This window comes from Crocodylus siamensis, chromosome 13 (assembly GCF_052110815.1).
Source record: "Crocodylus siamensis isolate JL-2025a chromosome 13, ASM5211081v1, whole genome shotgun sequence".
In the NCBI taxonomy this organism is placed as follows: Eukaryota; Metazoa; Chordata; order Crocodylia; family Crocodylidae; genus Crocodylus; species Crocodylus siamensis.
Genome location: NC_143407.1, coordinates 37,161,634 through 37,185,491, shown reverse-complemented (window position 1 = coordinate 37,185,491; position 23,858 = coordinate 37,161,634). Strand labels below are relative to the sequence as shown.

General features: G+C 63.5%; 2 protein-coding genes across 8 annotated transcripts in view; both read right to left on the bottom strand.

Annotated features, from left to right (window-relative positions):
* Positions 1-88: 88 nt before the first annotated feature.
* On the bottom strand, positions 89-5,245 carry CORO6 (coronin 6). 4 transcript variants are annotated; one of them, XM_090025673.1, is made up of 11 exons: positions 4,908-5,245; positions 4,344-4,466; positions 3,678-3,807; positions 3,391-3,572; positions 2,744-2,863; positions 2,443-2,562; positions 1,749-1,853; positions 1,471-1,616; positions 1,284-1,341; positions 955-1,185; positions 89-844 (listed from the first exon to the last, which is right to left on the bottom strand). In XM_090025673.1, exons 1-11 carry the CDS (start codon positions 5,103-5,105, stop codon positions 722-724), a joined length of 1,536 nt encoding a protein of 511 aa, XP_089881799.1. In that variant the 5' UTR covers positions 5,106-5,245; the 3' UTR covers positions 89-721. The 4 variants fall into 4 exon arrangements, with proteins under 4 accessions (XP_089881799.1, XP_089881797.1, XP_089881796.1 ...); XM_090025671.1 differs by lacking the exon at positions 2,443-2,562; XM_090025670.1 differs by lacking the exon at positions 2,744-2,863 and having other exon boundaries at positions 4,908-5,241.
* A 320-nt stretch (positions 5,246-5,565) lies between these two features.
* The window catches only part of SSH2 (slingshot protein phosphatase 2), a 101,895-nt gene continuing 83,602 nt past the window's right edge, over positions 5,566-23,858 (bottom strand). For all 4 annotated transcript variants that reach the window (XM_090025652.1, XM_090025654.1, XM_090025653.1 and 1 more), the window contains 7 exons: positions 22,415-22,508; positions 22,147-22,275; positions 18,999-19,045; positions 18,510-18,656; positions 15,011-15,211; positions 10,937-11,792; positions 5,566-9,930 (listed from right to left, as the gene is read on the bottom strand). In XM_090025652.1, coding sequence (XP_089881778.1) covers positions 8,035-9,930; positions 10,937-11,792; positions 15,011-15,211; positions 18,510-18,656; positions 18,999-19,045; positions 22,147-22,275; positions 22,415-22,508 — 3,370 coding nt within the window. In that variant the 3' untranslated portion in view covers positions 5,566-8,034. The remainder of the gene's footprint in view (positions 9,931-10,936; positions 11,793-15,010; positions 15,212-18,509; positions 18,657-18,998; positions 19,046-22,146; positions 22,276-22,414; positions 22,509-23,858) is intronic.

Below are 23,858 nucleotides of genomic sequence, written 5' to 3'. Positions count from 1 at the left end.
GCAGCTTAGAGCGGGGGTCGCAGGCCCGCCGGGTGGCTCCGGCCCCGATGCCCCCCACGCTCGGGCATGGACCAGGCAGGCGCAGTCGGAGCGTTTAGCCATTTATTAGCGCGGGGCCGTGGAGCTGCCGAGGGGGCGATGGATGCAGCCTTGAGTGCTCCCTGAGCTTGCTGTGGCCCCAGCGGGGCTCAGCACCCTGCCTGCGGGGCACTGGCTGCACCAGGCTCACCCCCGCCCGGCCCTGAGGCCACAGGTGCCCCGGGGGCACGCCCACGGCTGGCCCGGCCTCTGTGCCCACAGACCCCCCAGACCCCAGCTGGGCCCCTAAGGCGCTGGCTCTGCCTGTGGGGGTCCAGTGTCCGGAGAGCCACCCCTGCCACCCGGGCCGAGCTGGCCCCAGGCTGCCCGCCCCCAGCACATGCAGCACAGCACAGCGGCCCTGCCCCACGGAGCAAACCTTGCCCTGCCGGCACCCGGGCCCTGGCCTAGGGACCCATCCTGCACCCCACGCCCCGCAGTCCATCGCAGGCCACGGCCGTGTCTCGCCAGGGGCCGCGCGCGGCGGGGAGCGCCCCGGGAGAGGCCCGGCTGGCACCGGGGGGGCCGGGGGCACGTGCCCACAGCCCCGGGAAAGAACTCGGCTCGGTCTCCCCGCTCCGGCTTGGGTTTTAATCCCGTCAGCAGGGCTGGGCCCAGTCCTGGCCGGCCGCGGGGCGGGCCGCTAGTCCGTGCCGTTGGTGAACTGGCCCAGCTTGTGCTCCAGCTCGGAGATGCGCTTCTCCTGGGCCTGGACGGCCTGCCGCAGCACCCGGATCTCCTCCAGCAGCTCGTCCAGCGTCAGGCGCTGCAGGGGGAGCGTGCACGTCACCGCGGGGCCGGGGCCGGGGGCAGGCGGGCGCCAGGCCTCCCCTTCCACCCGCCAGGCGCTCGCCGCGCCGCGGGCCCGGCACTCACCGGGAAGCCGGTGTCGCCGGAGGACTGGCTGCGGCGTGGCCCCAGCGGCGGCCGGGAGTCCAGCACATTCTTCCTGACCACCTTGAGCTCGCGGTTCTTGGCGGGCACGTAGCCATCGCGCAGCGAGATGAGCACTGGCTCCGCGTCCTTGCCCGAAAGCCACTCGTCCGCCTCCAGCGCGGGCTCGGGGCCCGGCGTGTCCGGGTACAGGTCGTCTTGGAAGAGGTCGGACTGCAGGGAAGCCGGCCACGGCCCGTGACGGGGGAGCCGGTCCCGCCGGCCCCGGCCGGGGCCCCGGGGCTGGGCAGCCCAGGCGCCCGCGCACTCACCTTCCGCGGCACCGTCATGGCAATGGGCTCGCACTTCCGCTCGTGCAGCTTGAAGAACCTGCGCGGGGCGTGGGCGCAGTTGTGGGTGCGGCCGCCTCGCAGGGCACCCTCCCGCGGCAGGCACGCGGGTGCAGGCTGGGCACGGGGCCGGGGGCGTGAGGGGCCCGCCACCGCGCGCCCCGCTCACCGCGCAATCTCGCACTTGCTGACGTCCAGGCCCCTCTTGGGCATGAAGCCCATGCCGCGCTGCGGCTCCTTGCTGCTGTAGGTGCTCAGGTAGTGCACGTAGGGCGGCTCATCCGTGATCTCAAAGTACCGGATGCTGCTGTCCCCCTGCGGCGGGGGGGAGGGAAGGGCCGGGCATCAGGTGCGGGCAAGGGCCGGGACCCCTGCGCGCGGGCTGGCGCCCGGCGGGAGCAGCACGCGGGAGCCGCCCGAGAGCCCGCGGGCTCGGGCCCCGGCTACCTTGCCGCACAGGTAGACGATGCTGGAGTCGGGGTCGTAGAAGGGCAGCAGCACCCCGTTGCTGGTGTCCATCTCCTGCAGGGCGATGGGCTCCTCGAAGCTCTTCTGCGGGGGCAAGGAGGCGGTGAGCGTGGGGGCCCGCTAGCGTCGCACGCCCGCTGTGTTCCCTGCGCGCCCAGGAGCACCCCCAACGAGCCCCCGCCCGGGGCCCTTCCTGCCCCGGGGTGCAGCGGGGCTGTCCCCAGCTCTCGGCCTCCCCGGCCCCCAGCTCCGGAGCCCCGCTCCCGGCAGCCTGGCACAGCTCCCTCGTGCCCCGCGGTCCCAGCTGACCCCAGCGTCACGGCACTCCCCGCGTGCACCCGCTGCCCCCGCCCCGGGCACACACACGGCACACGAGCCCTGGGAACCTGGCATCGCTTGCGGGGGCCTTGCCCAGCTGCGGCCACAACCCGGGCCGTGCGGGCCTGGAGCCCACCTCCTGCCCTGGCCGTGGGCCCGGGCTCAGGGAGCCCTCGGCTTTGGGGCGCCGGGGCTGCTGGCGCCAGCCCGCCGGGAGGGTGGGAAGGCGGCAGAGCCGGCCCCCGGCGACCCTACCAGGAGGGGCCGGAGCGGCACGGGCATCGCCGCCGGGGCCGGGGGGGGGAGCCGCGATGCCCAAGTTCCCAGGCCGAGCCCTCCCGTGCAGCAGTGTTACCGGGTCCCACAAGCCCAGCTCCCGCTGGCTCATCCGGGTAAAGCCCGTGGTAAAGATGTAGCCTTCCCGCGTGAAGATGGCCCGCAGGGGCCGCATCCCTTCGTGGGGCGCAAACCTCTCCTGGGGGCGGGGAAGAGGGTTAGCGCGGGTGCCCAGCACACGGCGCACGGACGGGCCCTGAGTCTGCAGCTTTCCCGCGTACCCGCGGGCGCTCCCTGCTCTCGTAGGCCGCAGGCGTGCGGGCCCCGCGGCACGCGGCAGCGTCCTGAGCCGGCCAGCGCCGCGCCGCGCCGCGCCGTACCAGGTCCCAGAGCGCCAGCTGCCGCTCGCTCATCCTGCTGAAGCCGGTGGTGAAGATCTTGCCATCGGCCATGAAGATGGCGCGGACGGGGCGGGCACCCTGGTGTGGCTTGGATTTCTCCTGGCGCCGGCGGTTAGTGGGGTCGAGCCAGACAGACACGCGGGCAGTGGTTAGTGCGAGGTCAGCTGCGCCCGCGCCCGGGGACCCCGCCGTGCCCCTTGGAGTGAGGACCACGTCTCCGTGCTCAGGCACGGCCGGGCTGGTCCGGGGCGCGGGGCTCGTGCTCGAAGGCGAGGCCGGGCCGGCGGTGGGTGCCAGGGCAGGCATGCAGGGCTGAGGATGGCCCGGTGCCGGTGGGCATGGATGGGAGCGAAGACCCCAGCACCATGGGTGCATGGGTGGGGGGGAGGAGGAGCGGAGCCATGGGCTGGTCCAGTCTCCAAGGGGGCCACGCCTGGGCCAGGCCTTGGTCAGGGCCACGGGGCCCCAAGGCATCAGCCTTGACAGAGGGCGTCTTCCCAGGTCCCCGGGGCGGCTCTTGCTCTGAGAGGGCAGCTGGGCACAGACAGAGCCCGAGGGCAGCAGCTCCGGGGGTGCCCGGGGAGGGGGGGCGGCTGCGGAAAGCCACGCGCGTGCCCAGGACTCACCGCCACGACCTGCTGCTTGCGGGGGTCGATGACGCGCACGTGCTTGTCCTTGCAGGTGGTGACGAGCAGGCTGCCGTTGCGGTTCCAGCAGGCGTTGTAGATGAGGTCCGTGTGCACCTCGTCCAGCCGCAGCAGCATCTCACCCGTGCCCACGTTCCACAGGATCACCAGGTTGTCGCCACCTGGGCCGGGGACGGCACGCTGGGGTGGCTCTGCCGGGAGGCTGGGGGGGGCCCATGCCCCGGAGACACCCGCCCCCCCAGCCGTGGCACGCCACGGGGCCTTACCTGCGCTGAGCAGCACGTTGCGGGCGGTGGGGTGCCAAGTGAGGATGCCCACGCGCTTGGAGTGCCCCTCGAGCGTGACCACAGGCTCCGTCATGTTGCGCACGGGCACGTAGTCGGGGATCTGCCAGACCTGGGGTTCGGGGCGGTCGGTGAGACCTCGCCGGCACTAGGAGCCGTGGGGGGGTGCGCGGCCCCGAGACGGGGCCCTGCGAGCTGCAGAGCGCCGCTGAGCCCCCCGGTTAAGGCCCTGCCCGGAGAGCCAGTAGCCAGTGCCCCAGGGGGCTGGGGCTGAGACCCCGTGGCAGGGCTGGCGGGAAGGGGGCAAGCACTGGCTGGCTTTGGGGCACCAGCAGGAAAGGGGGTGAACGGCGGGTCTGGGGGGTCTCTAAGTGGCATGGGGGGCCAGCCCAGACCCCCCCAGCTCCCAGCTCCCCGGTCCCAGAGGCCCCTGCCCGCCCTGCGGCTAGTTTGAGGTGCCTGCGCCCCCGGGGTATATTTAGCACAAAGTGCTGCATCACGGCCAGGGCGGCAGGCGCCAGCGAGCACATGGCACCGCCACTAAAAATAGCCCCCGACACTTCCAGCGTTTCAAAGGGGAAGGAAGGGCCGGCCGCGCGGCCGCCGCTTGCCCCTGCCCGGAGCCTGCTCGCAGGCTGCCGGCCCTACCATGACGGTGGTGTCCTCGGAGGCACTGGCGATGACGTTGTCATTGTGCGGGCACCAGTCGATGTCCAGGACGGGCGCCGTGTGCCCGGTCACCAGCGGGAAGTTCTTGTCCACGCGCCCCGTCTGCAGCACACGCGCGGGGCGGCGGTGAGCGGCCGCCCGCTGGCACCCCCGCCGGCCGGGCCGCTCACGCGTGGCGGGCCCCCGAGCCGCGGCTCCCGCGGGGGGGGAGCGGGGGTCCGGTGCAGCAGGCCGCGCGGGGCCGGGGCGCGGAGCAGGACGTGGCGGCCCGGCCCGCCTGGGGCATGCCCCCCCGCCCCCCCGCCCCGCAGGACACTCGAGCCCCTGCTTCCCCGCGTCACCTCAGTTGTTGCCGGCATGAGTCACGGCCTATTGCGAGCGCGCCCCCGCCCCCGCCCCCGCCCCACAACTGCCGCGGCCCGTCCCCGCGGGAGCGAGGTCAAGGGCAGCGCCCCGGCGCTGCGGCGCGGGCACGCGGACTGGGTCCCGGGCGCGCGAGGCGGGCGCGCCCGCACAAGGAGGCCCGCGCGCCCCCCGCCCCACCTTGGAGAGCGGCAGCACCAGGAAGGCGCCGCCGCCGCCGGCCTCCGCGATGATGGCCACGAACTTGGGGTTGACGGCGCAGAAGGAGCTGTCCCAGGTGACCTTGGAGACGCGGATGTCCTCGTACGCCCGGCCGGCCTTCGCCGCCTGCCCGAAGACGTGCCGGAACTTGCTGTGGCGCACGACGCGGCGGCTCATGGCTGCGGCGGCCGGGGCAGGCAGGCTGGGACCCGCGCGGCCCCCGGGTCGCGGCCGCCTACCTGCGCGGTGCGGGCGAGGCGCTGGGGGCGGCGGTGCGCGCCGCGGCCGCGACAGCTGCTGGGGGCGGCGGCCAAGGGCCGGGGGAGGGCCGAGCCCCCGCCTGCCTGCCCCGGCCGCCGCGTGCGGCCCCCGCCCCGCCCCGCCCCGCCCCGCCCGCCCGCGAGCAGCCCCGCGGCGGGGGGTCGCTGCACCGAAGCCCGCTACCGCCGGCGCCGCAGCGCCCGGCCCGGCCCCCAAGCCCCCCCGGACGGAGGCAGCCACACACGTGTGCTCAAAATAAAAATTTATTCGTTCAGTAACAAGGACAGGGGCTGCGCCCAGGCGCGCCTTCACATTTAAAAACAGCCGAGCAGGCCCGCGGCGGCGCGGCGCCCCGGCCCAACGCGCCCGACACATCGGCAGGCGGGAAGGAGAAGGGAGAAGGCACTGGCCCTCGCCCTCGCCCTCGCCCTCGCCCTCGCCCTGCCTGGCTGGGACCCGGCCTCCCTCCTTCCAGCGAAGCCCCGGCCCTGGGGCTCTCCTGCGAGGCGCCCGCAGCCGGCCAGGGGGGCAGAGACTGCCCGGGGCAGCCCCGCACTGTAAACAAGGCCGTGCCGCTGAGGGCTGGGCTGAGACCGGGCTGCAGCTCGCTGCAGGAATGCAAACGGGAAGCTCCAGCGCCGGACACTGCCCGAGCGGGGGGAACGCAGCTGCGCCCCCCGCGCGGGGAAGTGCCCACCTGATGCCGCCCTGCAGCTGCCCGGGCGCGGCGGCGATGGGTGGGTGCTGCTGGAGCCTGGAGGGCTTTCGGCCTCACGGCCCTGGCGCTCCAGCCCTTTCCCAAGGCCTGCTCAAAGCAGAGACCCTGGCATCTCCACAGCCCTGCTGAGGGGGCCTATTCTGCCCCCCCCAGCCTTGCCCGTGCCACAGCTGCAGGGGCAGAGCGGGAGTGAGGGCGACAGGCAGGACCCCCATCTTCCAGGGCTCCCCCCTCCCCAGCACAGCGGGGGAAACTTTTGTGAGGCTGCTTCAAGTATTCAGGCTGGAGGAGCGGTGCCCGGGCTGCAACCCCCGGGCAGGGCTGGGAGGGAGCAGAGGAGCTGGGGCTGGGGCTGGGGCTGGGGCTGAGCTCCGGGCAGGGAAGCTGCTCCAGGGGCTTCGCACTGCACGGGGAGGGGGGACAAGTGCAAAGGGTGACCCTGGCCTGCCTCTGCCTCGCCCCACGGCTCCTGCTGCAGGAAGAGATCTCTGCAAGCTGCGGCTGGGGGAGGAGACCCCCACCCCAACCACCCGCCGGTCCAGACAGCACCGCACACATCCAACCCTACCACGCACCCGAGCAAGGCTCAGCCCTTCTCCCCGTGCCTTCCCGGGAGAGATTTTGCAGGGCACTTGCACCTGCTCCTTCCAGGGCTGGGCTGCTCAGGCCCTGCGGGCCCGGGGGAGCAGGGCACAGCTCTCCTACGGGGGCCAACGTCTCACCCTGCGGCACAGGTGACACCCAGGTGCTCAGCACAGCCCCGCATCAGCTGGCACGCAAAATCAAGTTGCAACTCACGTCACACCCTTTCCCCCACGCTCTCCAGTACGGCAGGAACGCGTCCAGTGGCTCAGGGCGCTTGAGATTTTCAAATGGCCTAAAACCTTCCTTCCAGTCGCGAGCGAGGCGGCCGGGGCGGCAGCCCGGCCCCAGCGGGAAGGGAGCGGAGCTCATGCACAATGGACGCGGTATTTGGCAGAAGCTGGTAACGACAGGGCCTCACTTTTGGAAAGGGAAGACGGGCTCGAGGCAGACCTCCTGGAGGTCACATGCGGCTTGCAGCGAACACCACGGAACCGGGGGGAGGTGGCTTTGTTTCCAGTTTGCAGACCACAGTCTCACCCTTTTTTGTCGTTGTTTAAAAAGAAACCATAGGAAATGACAAAACCCGCCATAAATACTGTATATGTACACAACGCAGGGGGAAAACCACAACCAGAAGAGACCTTCCCTCCAGGTTAAGTGTTAAAAGTGACAGCAGAGAGGAAAACCTTGCATTCAAGAGAAACAACCCATGAAGACACTTGCTGGCTTTGCGAGCAAGGAGAACCGTGTGGGTGTGTTTGCGGGCGTGTGGAGCAGAGGGAGCGACTCAGGCAGCACGAGCGAGAACAACTTTAGGGTGGTGCTGGTGGAGGGGAGAACGGTGGATACATGATATGGCCATTGTACACAGAAGGCCCACAGCAGTATTCAAGTAATGAAAGGGTTAAGCCCCCCCTTGTTTTAAAAGAACACCCCCAATTTTCAGGGCTCGGCAGCCCCCAGGCACTGGGTCATCTCCGGGGGAGGCTCCCCACGGCCTGGCCTCTGCCCCCTCGTTCACAATCAAAGTGCCTGGGCGTGGATTTGCAGGCCCCGGGAAGCGGGAGACCAGCACCCAGCCCTCCCTCCGTCTGCGCCAGACCCGTCCTGCGGGCTCGTGCCAAAGCAGCTCGGCTGCGGTCAGCAAGTTCCAGTTTGCTCACGTGGGGTCAGCCATGGGGTAACGCTGCATCCGAGCGCGGCGCTGCCGTGGCGCAAGGGAAAGGCAACGGGGGTGGGTTTAGCTTGGCAGGGGTGAGGGGGCTGCCGCCGTGATTTCCGCCTGGCTGGGGTGTTCTTTTAAAACAAAGAGCACGTCTGAGGTTATTGGAGTTTAAAAAAAAAAAAAAATTAAAAAACAACCCACGGCCTCGCAGTCGGAGTCACACACAGAGAAACACAACCCAAACCTACATGCGTCAGGAACAGTAAAATGACTATAAAATTAACCAATAAAGTGCACGTTCCTTATATATTACACCTGCCCCTGGGACGAGCGCGACGACGTGGGGGGGGTGAGGGGTCACGGCGCAGGGCTCGGGTTCACATGGTGTTATAGAGAGGATTGGGCGTCCGCTTTTTGTCACTAGGCTTTTTGAGTCTCCGCAGGGGGTGAGTTCTGCCGTGCTGGTGCCGGGGCGCCACGGCCAGCTTCAGAGCCGGGCACGGCGAGTCCGGCCCCGGCGCCCGGAGCAGCGGAAGCGCCTCTTCGGAGCGAGTCAATAGAGGTGGCGCACCGGGGACCGGGCCTGGCGGACCCACCCGAAACTCTTTGGCATACTGCACGAGGGGCCGCGCCACCGGCTTGCTCTGGGCAATGCACTCAGTTGTTTTAAGCTGCTCTACAAAATGCTTCGTGGGCTTTGGATCGGCGAGGCCCGGCAGCGAGGAGGAAGATGTGCAGAGCCTTCCAGGCGGGCTGCCCGGGGGCAGCAGGTGGGGACAGGGCTCAGAGGGGGCGCGCTCCCTCTCGGCTAAGTCGTCTTTCGAGAGGTCCAGGCAGTCCAGCTTGGCCAGGGAGGCCGAGCGCTTCATGTGGGACGGCGCTGTGAGCCCCGCGTGCCGCATGCGTTCCTCGAGCTTTGTGGCGCGCAGCTGGACCAGGCTGGGGCGGCTGCCGCAGCCCTCCACGCTGCGGCTACTGGAGCTGTGCGGGAGGCTGGAGCAGAGGAAGAAGTCCCAGCCTTCGCAAGGCTCCCTCTGGCCCCCGGCCAGGCGGCCGAGCACAGTCAGGTCCTCGTGGCTCAGCAGCATCAAGGCACGGCAGCTGCCCCCGCACAGGAGCTGCCCGCCCCCACCGGCGCTGCAGGGTGCGGCCGGCTCATCGTCCGTGCTCGTGCTCTGCTCCGTGACGCCCTCCAGGAGAAACCGGCTCAGGCACTCGGGGTCTGCTGAGGGTGAGGGTATCGCCTGGCCAAGGGGGGAGGTGGCACCCAGGAGCATCTGTGTCCCACCACAGCCCTGCTCGGGGCTGCCTGGGGTGCTGGCCTGCTGGGCTGCCGTGGGTCCTGGTGTGGGAGGGTGGTGCAGTGGCAGAGACTGCAGGCACGCTGCGGCTGTCCCCGTGCACACCGAGGGGTTCAGGTTTTCATCCAGCGGTGGCAGCTCCGGGGTGGCCGTGCCTGGCCCCATGCCACCCTGGCCGCAGCCGGCGTCACACTCGTGGGGGCCCATCAGCTCAGACGCCTGTGGGTACTCGATGATCTCGATCCTCTTGGGCAGGGGGCCGGGCAGGGCCGGCACAGCGGAGCTCTCCAGCAGCACGACCGTCCGGCGCTCCCGCGCTGGCCCCTCCTGCTCCATGCCGAGCTCCGCGGGCAGGGGCTCCACAACAGGGCATGTGCCAACAGGGGGTTCGGGGCTCCCGGGCCTGGCCTGGGCGCTGTCGCCCTCCCCGTGGGCTGGGGCTGGCTCCTCGCTCCTGCCGCGGGGCGCGGGCTCGGTGGTGGCAGGGTCGTTGCGGGAGTTCTTGCGGGTGGGCAGCAGGCCCCCAGGCGCTCCGTGCTGCTGCTCCTGCTCCTGCCTCAGGCGCTCCTCGAACTCCAGCGTGGCACGTCGCACCGAGCCTGGGCACCACTTGGGCGCCAGGGCAAGGCCTTCTCCCTGCAGCTCCTGCTGGTCCTCTGCTGGGCTGCTCTCCTCCGGGTCAGCCCCGTCCTCCTCTGCTTGCAGAGGCTCTTTTGCCTTCTCCTGCTGGGCCGTGCAAATGCCATCGCCTGGCTCGGCCTTGCCAGGCTTGTGTTCGGACGGCCAGCCTGCCTCGGCCGGCAGCTCGTGGACCGTGTTCCTCTTGGGGGCCGCAGCACCATCCGTCTTCTGCAGGCCCGGCCCCACGCCCTGGTGGATGGACTCGATTTCCGTGACGATCTCCTTCACGGATATTGAGTTTTCCGAGTGGGATCGCGTGAGGGGGCCCGTGCCAGGCAGCTCCGAGACTTCCTGCAACACAGAGACATGGCCATTACAAGACGCACACCAGCACAAATTATTCTGGAAGGGCTGAACAGGCGTCATCCACCACTCCCCACCCCAGAAACTCCTGGCCTAGTGCAGCGCCACGGACCCAGCTCCACGCGGGCTTGTTAACAGCACCCCGGGCACCTCCAGGACTGCGTTTAAATCCCTCCAGCAGGATTTCTGCACAGCCACGGAAAAATTGGGTGCTCAACACGCTTGGGCTCCAGGCCTCCAATCTTTACAGCGTAATGGAGATCGGCACCGACACCTGAATAAAACTGCCGTTTGGACACCCGGTTTCCTATGGATGTGTTCCTGTATGACCGCTCGTGCATACAGGCCGGAGCTCTCGCTGAAAGGGTCCTGCGAGTTCAAACGTTTATGACTTTCCCCTTGGAGGCTCGAGCAGAGCGGCTGCGCCCATCTGAGGCCCAGGAGACCCGTGGCAGAGTAGCCCGGAAGCGCTGCCTCATTCTTTCACCTCCCTAGGGCAGGACAGGACGGGTTCGTCCTCCCATCTGCAGAACTCTTCAAGTGCACGGCGACAGTGTCTCAGCAAGTTGCAGCTGACACATCACAGGCATCGGTTTGCAAAGAAGACGACCGACCTCGGCGTCCACCCACACTGCTCTGGCACCCTCGTGAATCTTGGCCAACCTCCCTCAGTCCCGACCCGCCGCCCTCCTGATTCTCTCCTCCAAGTTCTGGCCTCGTTGCTCACCAGCCCTCACCGGGGGCACTCTCCCCTCGAGCACAAGGGGCCACGAGGGGATTGAGAGGCTAGCCCAAGCATCTGACACCGACTCGCACCGAGTACCTGTAGTGCCTCCCACTCCTCTCCTAAAGCAAACTCTCCTGTGCTAGTTGTACGGAGACACGTGATACTGGCAGACTGGAAAGCTTCCTGCACATCTGCCCAAGCAAATGCAGACCTGCCGCCAGGAACATGCAAGCAGGGGCTGCCAGGAAAGCAATAACCTGTCCTAACCTTTGCTTGCTCCTCGTCCGTGGAAGAATCTTCCGACGCTTGAGGGGAGTTGCCCAAGGAGCCGGTTCTCTGAACAGCGATGCCCGTCTCCACTGCAGGCGGCACCTCCAGCACCGATCCCTTTGTGACCCCGTTCCTCCCGCTGCCCTGCTCTTCCGGCCTCGAGTGGGAACAGGAGCGAGACCGGCTCTCTTGGGAGAGCTCCACAAATTTCTCCAGGGCGCTGAAGAAGTCGATGCGGTCCGTGCTGAAGTCAGCAGCTTCGGGCTGGGAATGATGCTGCGGGCTCGGGGAATCCTGGTCGGGCGACCTGGGGAGGTCTTTTAGCCGGGCAGCAAGTTCTTCCATGGGGACCAAGTGCACGTTCATGTCTGGCTTAAGGGCATCTTTCTCCAGGTCATCCACTGTCAGGTCGGGGAAGTCCGTGGCTATCTCCAGGGGCTGGTCGAGCTGCATCAAGGCCTCGGACGCATGGCAGTTATCCAGGGGGCACTTGGATTCGTCGAGGCAGCAGCCAGCTGAGCACCCATTGATGTTGTTCAGGTTCAGCTCATCCTCGATCTGCTCAGCGTGGAAGTCTCTGGACGTGAACTCCAGATGGATCCTCCTTTCCTTGGTGCACAGCTCATCGATCACGGCCGCATCCCCCTGGAGCCGGCGCTCCACGCTCAGCTCAGCCGCGTAGGCGGGGGATGCCGGTGGGCGGCTGTCGCTGGGCTTGGCCTCAGAGATGCGGTCGGCAGAGGTGGTGATCTCCTTCTTGTTCAGCTCCATCCCAGGTTTGCAGATGGGCTCGTGGTGGTCGGAGAGGTCGCTGTCCGAGTGCGAGCGCCAGAGCTTGTTGTGCCGCTGCTTGCTGTGGGGGGAACAGAAGGGGACACGTGTTAGTCCCTCGCTGGAGACACGACTGTGCGTCACAAAACTGGCAGGGGTGAGCTCGACTTGTGGGGAGCTTCTAGGCCAGGTCTGGCGTGACAAATAGCCTCATCAATGACGTGCTGACCCAGGACTGAGTCAAGAATAACTGCATGCACGTAGGTGGGCAGCCTGCACGCCCAGGGGCAGAGGAATGCAACATGGTTGGAAAAGCAAGCAAGACAGCCCCGGGCAACCAGCCTGTCACCTTGATTTGGACTGTGGGGGTTTCTGCCTTCTTCTGTCATGGGGGTGTGGCCCTCCACCTGGGATCTTTCGAGTGTACATTAACAACCTTTTACAGAAGCAGGACATTGGCTGCCGTGGTCCCCCTGCTTTCCCTGCGCAGGGTCGGGTGCAACGATCTGTGCCGTCAGGGTGACAGCAGTTTTACAAAGGGTTGGGACGGTGGATTTGTGTAGGATGCTTTGGACAGGGCTGGTCCTGCCTCAGGCAGGGGCTGGACTGGATGTGACCTCTGGAGGTCCCTTCCAGCCCCGCTTCTCTTGGATTGCTAGGATCCGCTCGCCTTGTGAGGCTCCCTAAAACTCCTAAGGCCAAATCCGGCCCTGAGGAAGCAGGCAGGACCCCAGTGAAATACAGAAATCACTGTGGCACAAGTGAGCTCGCTCCGTGTACTGCTTGGGCGCTTGTGCACCCCGATGCTAAGGGGGTGAGCGTGCATGTGTGTGCGTGTGCACACACACATGCGCTAAACAAGCCTGTTGGCCTTACGACAATATGCAAGCGAGGGGCTCCTGGCGTTGGCCCCTTCTCGACTTGGGCATGCCTAATCTGACAGAAGGTGATGGGTGTGTTAGCAGGACAAGGTGACAGGTAACAGCCTCGGGTGGCGTGCGTCAGGAAGGTCATGGAAGCAGGTAACAGCGGGCACTGAATACCAAGGAGCCCCAGGCAGGGGCAGCCTGGCACCGCTGCGGCACCCTCACAAAGACAATCCCGTGATAAGTCACGGAGCTAAGGAAACCAGAGCGGTGCGGGGGCCAGGAACATCCTGTGTGCTTACAGGAGGCCAAAAATAGCCCCTCTCGCTCAAAACAGCCCTCAGGACAGCCATCAATCTCCAGGCCGGACAGTGCCTGGGAGGGCCCGAGCGCAGCCCGAGTCACACGTGTGAGCCAACTCGCCGCCTGCTGTGTCACCACCTGTGCCACGAGCCCTCCCTGCCGCGGCGGAGGCTGTTTTTCAGAAATGGAGAAAACAAGGAAAACAAGTGATGGCACAATGCTGTTTTGGGGGCTGGCCCCGTTCCCGGCTGGCTGCACTTTTACCAGCCGCCCCTAGGAGGAGAGCCGACACCGCTGGACTCTCCAGCTACAGCCGGCTGCGGCTGACAAGCCACCTCCACCGGGGAGTGCCCCAACCGGCTGTCCTGCTGTCCCCCTGCCTGCGTGCGCGGGACCCCGGTGCGGGGTGACCGCAGGGGCAGTAGCAGGTAGGAGACTCATCGCCGCGCTAATCGGGCAGCCTGCGTTTGGCTGAAAGCTCCCCCTAGGCAGGGTTCAGCCGAGGGCAGAAGGAGATACGACCAGCTACTGCGTGTGGCTTCTCATGTGGGAAATGAGCCTGGCCTCGAACCCCTGCACAGGCTGAAAAAGGCGGCTAAACACAGGGCCCTACAGCCACTGTGGGACACGTGCACTCACGTCCCAGCGGCCCAGAAGGCAGAACCCAGAGAAACGGGGCACGCTGTGTGCGAACGCCTTCCCTGGAGGTAAAGCCGCAGCTGCCCCTTCTTAGTGCGGACCTGTGGGGTACTCCCTTCTGTCCGCGAAGCAGAGCTCGGTTCCTGGGGCTGAGGCATTGCATGGGGACCAGGGATCCTGGTTCCCTCCTCTTTTGCCTCTGCAACCCTGGGAACGTCGCTTTCCGTGCCCGTTTCTCCACCTGGCAATAGAGCTCAGCGTGCTGGTGTCACTTGGAAACCCACACCCTTGCTCGCAGGAGTGAGCCGAGTTTGCCCGACACCCCGGGCGGCACCTGTAGCCAGCCATAACCCCCTGGGCCCATTTCATCCTGTTAATTTGTAACCTCAAGCTTTCCCCTGTTCAGCGGCTGATAAAAGGTTGCACAAGGTTCATGTGCCAGGAACCCAGCCGCCGTCTTCCAGCACTCCCACAAAAGCCTTCCAAGGGGCAACTTTTTTCCAACTATTTAGTTGATCCAAAAGCCTTCCAAGGGGCGAGGGGTGGCAGGCGGAGGAGCCAGCCTCTAGGGTGTGGGAGAGCCAGATCTCCTCCTCCCTGGTAGCCAGCAAGGGACCAGGGCAAGGCAGGTCCCAGCTCTCCAACGGGACCTGGTAAGTCAGCTTAAAGCAAGAGGCAGCGACCTGGCCCCTGAAGCTGATGGGCGACAGCTCACTGCCTCGCCAGGGTGACTCAGGGCTGTGTTTACTGCTGGAAAGCAACATCCCAGTTCCCACAGCCCCATCGCCGCCTTCGCGGGCACGTCACCAGATCTGCCTGGCACACGGCTCTGCTCCCAACCCCGGGCCTGAAACCCGATCAGTCACGTGGGCGTAAGGCTGTTTTCTTCTTGCCCCGGGGACCTGCAGCAAAACAGAGCCAGGGGCAAGCAAAGGGAAGGGGACCATGCTGCACGGAGCAAGAGGAAGGAGAGGCGCTTTGGAGCCCAATGAGAGGGTAGGGGAAGGAGTGTGGGGCACCTGGGGCCTGGCCACTCCTGCCAGGGCAGACTTCAGCATGCTACAAGCCTGAAGTCCACATGCAAACCTGCAAACTACCCTTTTACCTTCTGAAAGCCTTGCTGGAGACCTAGCTCACACTGCATGCTAGGCCAGGCTCAAGGGGGCCAGAGTTTTGGCCAGTACACCAGCAGGTGCCAAGGAGTCACTAGACAGGCAAGGGAGGCCTGGCCCCACCATTCGCCAAGCCCTGCCTCATCCCACCCCGGCAGGCGGAGGTGGTCTTAGATGCACACCCTGCTTTGGCCTGCGCCAGAAGTGCTCCGAGACTCTCAATGTACTGGGGGGGAGAAAGAAGCGTCTTCTCCTTCCAGCGAGCCACACGAGGACATTACTCAACACCCGTCCCGCCCATGGGTCCTGGGAAGCACGCTGTGCCTGTGGCTTTGCACTGGCCAGGGCCAGGGTTCCCTTCGGCTGACCCTGCGGCTCACCTGGCCAGCAGGATCCCCTGGTACTCCTCCAGCTGCCTCATGAAGCTGGGGTTGGGCTTGGTGACCGTACGGCGCTCTTTCACGTAGTCGTAGGCCCGGTCCAGGTTCCAGCCATACTCCTTCATGGCATAGGCGATCACTGTGGAGGCTGACCTGCTCACCCCCATCTTGCAGTGCACCAGGCATTTAGAGCCGTTCTTCCTGATGTGCCGGGCAGGAGAGAAAAAGAGGGCTGTTAGAAAGTCACCTCCAAAGGATCTACGATGCACAGGTTGTACGCGAGAGGGTCTTCCGAGAGCCCATGCGTCTGTGGTGCACGCAGCCAGAAGCGGGCACTCGGTGTCCACAGCTTTGCACAGCTTTTTCCAGACAGGCACCGCAAGGGTGTGCCTCGACCAGCAGCGTGTGCAAGCCTACAGGTCTGTGCACCCCCTTGCAGATTTGCTTGTGAAATCCTGCCTGTGGAAAGCAGGCAGAGGCACGTGCATTTTGCACATGAATTATGGGCTTGCCTTCTCCGAAGACGTGCCCTGACATGTTCCAGCTGACCACTGATGTGAGGTTAAACAGACAGCCGGGCCCTAGGAATAGGCCGAACTGGCCCGCAAGACCTCTTGCAAACAGGTGAACTGGCAAAGAGACCCAAGACGGAAAGAGGAACAGCAAAACCCCAACTCTCCCTGCACCCGGCCAATGCTAGACAGGCCTCATGACACACATCCAGGCCCCTGGGACCAAGCCTGGATGCTGGTCTTCGGAGACAGAGGGGTGTGACCTGCAGGGCAGTGTAAAACCACTGCTCTTGCTGGGAGACGCCCTGGCGGGAGGCAAGCGAACAGTTGCTTGCCCAGATTAGCAAAGCCTGCCTGTGGCAAGCTAATCTCACTGCTCTGACTCAAGCAGCACTCCTGTTGACTCTGGGTGTTGTTCCCAACGAGGACAGGTCCATACCCTGTCCAACAACAGCTCCTGCTCAGACACAGGCTTTGCAGGCACCTGGTATCTCCAAACACCTCCCTCAGGGAGGTATTTTTCTGCCCTGGCGCCTGTATTAGGCACCAGTTCATCCCACAGCTCCGAGCCCTATTGAGTGCAGGTCCAAGCCCGTCACCTGGCCTTATCTGCCGGGACAAGCTGAACGAAACCGAAAACCCTGCCCGGGGGATTGCATTTCACAGCCCTGCCTCTCGGATCCTCCGGTAAAGACTTGCGCCTGGTTTGTGACCAGTCACAGGCTTATCGCGCTGCTCCGTGTCTCTGCGACAGGCATGAAAGGAGCAGCGGTTGGCTCCACTCGGGGAAAGGGAGCCAGACCATGGCTGAAAGGGGACAGGAGCTGGTGCTGCGCCAGGCTGCTGCCTGGAGATGGAGGCTTCCCTTGGGTGTGCTCTGCGCTGTTGTGTGCTCGGGGCAGGAGCAAGACAGCAGCATAGAAAATGAGGGTGGGAAGAGACCGCAGGAGGTCACCTCTAGTCCAATCCTCTGCTCCAAGCAGCACCAGTCCCAACTACATCATCCCAGCCAAGGTGTTGTCTACCCGGGTCTTAAAAACCTCCAAGGATGGAGACTCCACCACCGCTCTGGGTAACCTGGTCCAGTGCTTCACCGCCCTCCTAGTGAGAGTTTTCCCTAATATCCAACCTCAACCTCCCTTGCTGCAACTGGAGCCCATTGCTCCTTGCTGTCATCTGCCCCCACTGAGAACAGTCCAGCATCCTTGTTTGAACCACCCTTCAGGGAGCTGAAGCCTGCTATTCAACCCCTGGCTCAGTCTTCTCTTCTCCAGACTAAATAAGCCCAGTTCCCTCAGGCTCTCCTCATACATCATGTGCCCCAGCCCGTTTTCATTGCCCTCCACTGGACTCTGATTTGTTCACACATTGCTCCAGCGTTTCTGGGCTGTGAGCTCTGCTGCCACTTCCCCTGGTACCGAGGGGTCACGCTTGGCAGCCAAGCCCGTGCTCCAAGGCATCCCAATGCTTCCTGCCATGGACCGGGAGGAGGGAGGCTTGCCAGCCCTTATCTGCTCACCCTGGGTCGGACACAGAGCTGCCTTGTTACAGAGCTGGTCAAGAGATCTTTGGGCTGGCGCCACTTTTCAAGTGCCTAGATAAAGGTTTTTCTCACTGTCAGCCTTGGACACGGTGGGAAGCCTCGGCGCACAGGCCGCCATTGCCCTAGCTGAGCACAGACCTCAGATGCATGCAGCTGTCACCTGCACGCGTGCTCCCTCCATGCACCCAGCATACCCCCTGCGGCTGCTTTGGCCACACCAGCTGCTCAGTGGGCCATTTCCTCACTGGAAAGCTAGACGCATGCTTGCAGCACGCTAGCACTCTCCAGAGCAACTCTGGTGTACAGAGCCCCACACCCTGCTAGCAGCGGGGCTGTGGCCTTGGGTGGTTTTATAACACCCGCATGGCAGCTCCACACTTGGGACCGGGAGGGGGATGGCTCTGTGAAAGCAAGCTTGGGCCAAGAGGGGCCTCCACCCCCTCACAGATACACACGCTTTACTTGCCTTAAAAAATAACAGAAGTCTCCAGTAAACCAGTCGGGAGACAGAGCCATCACGGATTTGCTCATCAGTTCTAGGGCCACACAGATAGGTACAGCTGCCACACTAGGGTTTAAATACTGTGAGCTCCTTTTAAACCATCTAATTCCTGTGGGTGATATGTACTACCTGGACCTGTGGCTAGCTAGGTCTCAAGAAAGGTTGCTGGATTTACTGCATGTAACTAGGAGACATTTGCAAGCAATGAAAAGCCCTCTTTGCAGCACCTGCAGTTATAAGACCGCTTAGCTGGGCACCCATAGGAGAGGGTTTTACTTGCTCGCTGAGCCCTTCCAGAGCAGTTGCAGTGGGCCAGGGCAGTGCTGCAGGCAACACAGGGCATCTGTGCTCGCATCTGCACAACTGCAGGTGGTCTGGCACAGGCAAACCAGAAGTCTTTCCATTCTGGCTTCTGCCACGTCTTGCCATGCAGAGGTAAGCCCTGATGCAGGGACCATCTTCTGTACAGTGCCCACCACCACAAGGCACTGCTCACAGTCACAGACAGGCTCAAAAACGGGAAGGCTGTACGATAGATACGCTCCCCATACCAATAAGGATGATTCTGGGGGGCAACTCCACTGACTTTTAGAGAGAAACTTGTCTGCACCAACAGCCACGTTGCATGCTCCTATTTTCCCCTGGTATTTTACCCATGTCCAAGCAGCAGTTCGGGTCATTCCTAGAGTCTGAAGCCCCCTCAGCGTTCCTCCGTCATTAGCTCAAAGCACAGCAGAGGGAATGACTGCGGACCAGGGCTTGCAGCTCTCGCTTCCCAGCCTATTCCTTGCATCTTAGATGAAGTGGGGAAAACCCCCCCCGAACTTCAGACACAGCAGGAGCTAAGTGTGCGAATGCCTCGCCCCTCATCCGGGAGAGGACACCCAGTGGCAGGAAAGCGGGAGAGACCAGAAGGAGGCACCGTGGGCACGGGAGACTCACTTTGCTTTGGAGATGAACTTGTAAGTGTCGTTCCAATAGGCCAGCAGGTCCGTCGCCTCCTCGTCGTACACCCGGATGTTGTGGTACTCGAAGAGTCCCGGGAAGAAGTTGTCGATTTCTCGAGTGACATTCAGAATGTACCGCACCCTGCGCAGAAGCAGAGGGCAGATTGGACCGGGCCGGCAGCCTCCACCTAGGACGCGGAGCTCATAGGGAGACACCACGGCCCCCAGGAAGCAGCACTGCCGTGCTCCCAGGCAGAACTGCCTTCATTTGCTGATGGGCTTTCAGTGCCAGTCAGGGGGCTTTCCCTTCAGCGTGTCTGCCTGTCTGTCTGTGGGATTCTGGGGTCCAGGCAAGAAGAGCAGGGGCAGTCTGTCCGTCTGCGAGCCCTCAGCTCACCCACGGGGGAAGTGACAGTGGGGGTGGCACCGAGCGAGGCGGGTGCCCGCTCCCGTGCCCAGCAGCTCACAGCCGCATGCCGCTTACCCTCTGTTCTGCAAGTCTTCCAGGTTGGAGGCGTTCCACTCAGAGCCCTACAGGGAAACGGAGGGAAGCGTCAGCAGGAGGACGACCCAGCGCAGGTGCTCTGCCAGCTGAGCTGCCGCAAGGCCCCCCCCACAGCCCTGCAAAGAGGAGCTGCCCGATCCCAGGCCCTGGAGACCTATTTAGATGGCAGAGGCGAGTGACAAACAGCCGGGCTAGCGCTTATCGGGCTGGGAATCGGCAACAGGAAGCTCTGCCAGGAGTGCTCTGGCTGGGGAGCTTCCTGCAAGGCCACAAAAGTTGTGGCAGCACAGAGAGAAGCCTTCCACGAGGGGCTGTGGCTGGCTCTGCGCTGCATGGACTCCGTGAACAAGCCCTGCTGTGCCACGAGGTTGCCCCTTGCCCGGGGGAGCGCAGGAGTAGCTGGTCAGCTGAGCTAGCAACCCAGTGGTGACGTGGGCAGCACACCAGCCAGTTTGGATGCGCCCTCCCCAGACCCTGCGGCTCAGGTTGGGGGAAAGGCAGGGCCGAAGAACCTGAGCGCCCAGCTCTCCTGCCCGAGACACGAGGCAGCTCCTCAATCCCATGGGAGGGAAGCTGCAGGCTGTACCAAGCAGCTGGGGGGCTGACACAGCCAGGGCTCCTGCAGCTGCGTGGAGGTAAGAGGGGCAGTCCAGGCAGATCTGGGGAGCACCAAACCTCCGCATGCATGACAGCCAGCCGTGGCACAGGAAAGCCCTGCCGTAGAACCCAGCTCTGGAACCGCCTGCCCACACGTGTCTTGGAGAGCCGCAGCCCCTGGCACTGCTGCTTGGGATGGGGTCGGTGCAGCGCTGGGTCCGACCCAGCTCTGCCCATGCCACGTAGCGGGGTCCTCCATCGCATGCAGCCTGGCCCCAGCTGCCCAGTATTCCCAGAGGGACACGTATAGCTACTAGGCAGCTACTAGGACCCAGCAGGCAGTCTGAAGGCCTCAGGAAGGCAGTTCCCCAGATCCTAGGGCAGCTGGTCCTCTCCCCCTTGGAGGTACCGCCAAACAGAGGCCAGGGCAGGCCTCTGAGCCCTCAGCAAGACAAAGGCTCATTTCTCCTTGAGCAGCAATGTGCGCTGGTGGACCAGAGGGGTGGAAAAGCTCTTGGGTTTTGCAGCAACGTGGCCAGGTGTAGTGGATTTCACAGGGTCTCAAGGGTTCAGTGTCCTGCTCTGCCTTGCAGATAACATCCCACGAGGCTGGCCAGCACCATGCTGCTTCCTCCAGTGAAGGAAGGCTCCTGCCATTTGCAGTCACAGGAGCCCTTCCTACTGTGACCATCCCTCCCTTCCCCGAACGTGACGCCCGTTACACGGAGCAAGTGCCAGTGTCTGGGCTCTGATTTCCTGTATTGTTATTTGGGAACCCTCCCAACAAGACACCCCCGAGACCCCATCGTATGGACCCTGCCCTCCAGCTGCTTTGTGTTTATAAATGAAACTGCCGGCTACACCCAGCCCTATCCTTCCCTGCAGGAGCCGGCTCGGCCTCCGGCGCAGCCGGGGGAGCTGCAGGGGCAGGGCACTCTCTCTGGTGCTGCCCAGGGGACCCTGGGCGCAGTCTTGCCAGGTTAAGTGCACTTGAGCCAAGGCTCCGTGCTTGGCAGCTGCCTGACGTTTCCTGTATTACTCCCGACTCATTGCGTGGCTCACATGAGCCCCTCTGGAAACCACCCGGCTGGAAGACAGTCACTAGGCCGGGGACAGCTCATTGCTCCACGTCTCCTGGCTCCCTCTCCACCAGGGTTTCTTGGAAGTGCTCACATCTGTCACAGCATCAGGGTGTTTTTAAACCTCCCTCAGAGGCACTGGGTGTTGGCTGCAGCCAAGGCTGGGGATTTTGACTGCGCTGCGCCAATGCTCCTGCTGGGACCAAAGCCTGCTAGGTCCCAACATATGCTCAGGGTCAGATCAAAGCCACATTTGGGGCCAGGAACAAATTTTACCCTGTGGTCAAACTGGTATGGACTGGGGAAGTTTCTCCCTTCCTCTGTAGCTTGTGGCACAGCCCTCTACATGGGATCTCTTGAGTGTATATTAACAACCTTTTATAGACATTGGCTACTGTGGTTCCTCTGCTTTCCCTATGGCAGGTTTGGATAGGATTTCTTGTGTGGTGTCAGGGTGACAGAAGTCTTATGGAGAGCTTAGATGATGGATTGTATGGGATGGCTCGGGCAGGGCTGATCCTGCCTGAGGCAGGGGGTTGGACTACATGAGACCTCTGCAGGTCCCTTCCAACCCCACTTCTATGACTTCTATGATCTAAGACTCCCCTTCTCCCCTAAACCATGGCAAGGAGCTCACACCATTCAACAAGAGAGGCCTTCTCTGTGTGGATGGACCAGCTGGTCCAGGGAGGAGCAGCCCGGTTTGAAAGAGGAGCCAACCCCATGGGATTAACCAGCCACACCAGGGTCCCTGGCCTGGCAGCTGCACGGAAACCTGGTGCAGTGCTGACTCATGAGAAGGAGGGGCAGCAGTTAGCCAGGGCCCAGCAACGAAAGGCGGCTAAACAAGCAAAACATTAAAGGGCGAATTGTTTACGCTGCTTTGGACAGATAATCTGCAGGGCTGGGTCAGGCCCTGTGGTTCCCACGCGCAAAAGGGACTCGCCACCCCAGAGGCTGCAGGAAGTGTAATGCCACCTGAGCCTTGCATAGCCCTCCCCTCTGCTCCTGCCAGCTTCCCTCTCTTGCTGCTGTGTCCTCCCAGAAGCAATGCAAGCACACTCGGGTGACCTCCTGCATGGGCCCCAGGGCATCTGTGGCTGGGATGTGGGAGGTGACAGCGAGATTGAGAGGGTTTTCCCACAACAGGAATGGCTCCTTTGGGGCTCAGGCAAGGCAAAGTGCCATGGCAAGGCAAGATTTATTGCCAGGCGATGCTCAGCGCAGCCCAGAAGCCAGCCAGCACTTGGTCAATAGTGCCACTGTCACTGTCAACTCAGCTCAGCGCGCAGGACCCTGGGACAACCACGCTGCTCTGCCTGCTGGCCAGCCCACTCAGGGCAAGAAGCATCACTGGCATTCGTGGGGCTGCTGCAAGTCAGGGATCACGTGATGGGTAACAGCACCCCAGCACCTTGCTGGTGCACTGGGGCCAGGACCTAACACCTCACCAGAAAGACGTGGTCGAAGATCTGCGTGGGGCTGTCCATCTGCCCGAGGATCACAATCATCTCATTGTCAATGAACTCCTTGAACTCCCGGAGGTTGCACACCATCTGCATCTCCAGTTCAGTGCGGATCTGGAGAGAGAAGAAAACCCACGTGAGTCCTTCCTCTTCGCTCATCCTGGTGAACAAAGCACCATGCCCCCTCGCTGCACTAGGCTTCGGCTGTGTCCTACCAGCCCTCGGTGTGGCTAACTGGAAGCTCCAGGCTCACCTCTTTGGATGTGATGTTCTCCAAGTCCTTCTGCATCATGATCTCCCTTAGCTTGGTCTTAATCAGCCGCTCCGTGCGCTCGCGCTCTGTGGGGCTAAGGGAAGGAGGTGACAGCAATTTGCAGTGAGTGGGGACAGGGCTAGGCCAGGTGAAATAACACTATGGAGATGCCCCATGCACAGCTGCGTTTGAGACAGCCACCCGCATGCTGCTGAGCTGCCCCCCACCTGGGTGGCAGCCAACACACTACCCCTTGATCCTAGCTAGGGCCCACATCTGGCTGGCAGCCTGGCCGTGCTGGGGACAGAAGCCCCAAGGAATGTGCCAGGACTGCAGTGGCTCGCCATCAAAACCTCTCCAGCATTTGGCATAATTTAAGTGGCTTTGAGCAGAGGCCTGAGCTCCCCCTACCTTTCTTGGAAAGGTAACCGCTCCACGCTGCCTTTTATGGAGGCAGAGGGCAGGCGGGCCGCAAATGCTTCCCCAGCCCTGCTGCCTGAAGCCTTATCTCCGCTTGCAAAAATAGCCTTGCTAATCAGCGTGGGGGGCGGCAACGACAGTGCTCCAAGCTGGCTCACCCAGCATCCTCTGCCAGGGCCTGGTGGGACCAGTTCATGCCACCTATTCTGCCTGCCTGTCAGGCTGCCAACACAGCAAATACACAGAGGTTTCTGCTTTATGAGCTGCTGTAATTCCTGTCCAGCTGGTGGGCTGTGAATAAAAGCTACACAACAGCCGCCCCTTTTAATCCCCAGCTTTCTTTCCAGGCTCTGCGGATACAGCCCTACCCAGGACTTCACTGCACCCAGCAAAAAACTTTTCTAGCGGAGAAAGGGGTTTTTAAACATGAATAGCTGCAGGGGGGATATCAGCCTGACCAGCTGCCAAAGCTTTTCAACCCACTTCCTTGTACACTAACAAACAACTCAATGCAAAGGCTGCTTTGCAAACGAACTGCCCAGGGTTGTTTTTTGCTCGCTGGGCTTGGAGAACACTCATGTCCAGAGTGCACCAGTCTGCAGGAAGGCACCATGAAGCCAGACAAGCACTGCGAGAAGCATTGTCCTTTGCCCTCCCATCTACCTGGGATTAGCTGCCAACACGTCCAGAGGCAGGACCCCTCCAGACAGCATCACTGAGACCACCGTCCACTGCATCACAACGAGCAGCTCTGCTATTAGCAACAGCTAGCTGGTCACTCTGGGCAGCCAGGCGGCTAAGACATCCTGCCTGCTCTGAGCACACCACAAGCACAGTCGTATAAGCCTTCCATCACAGCAGTGCCCAAGCACCACGTCACTTGGGGAAGACACTGCAAAGCCATGACTCTCTCCTCCATGGTTGGTATTAGGCATGTCAACCAGAACAACCACTTGGGGCGGCTGCTTGGCTCAGAGGCAGCTGGAGCTGCCCACATCTGGACGTCTCTGGGCACCGCAGCAAA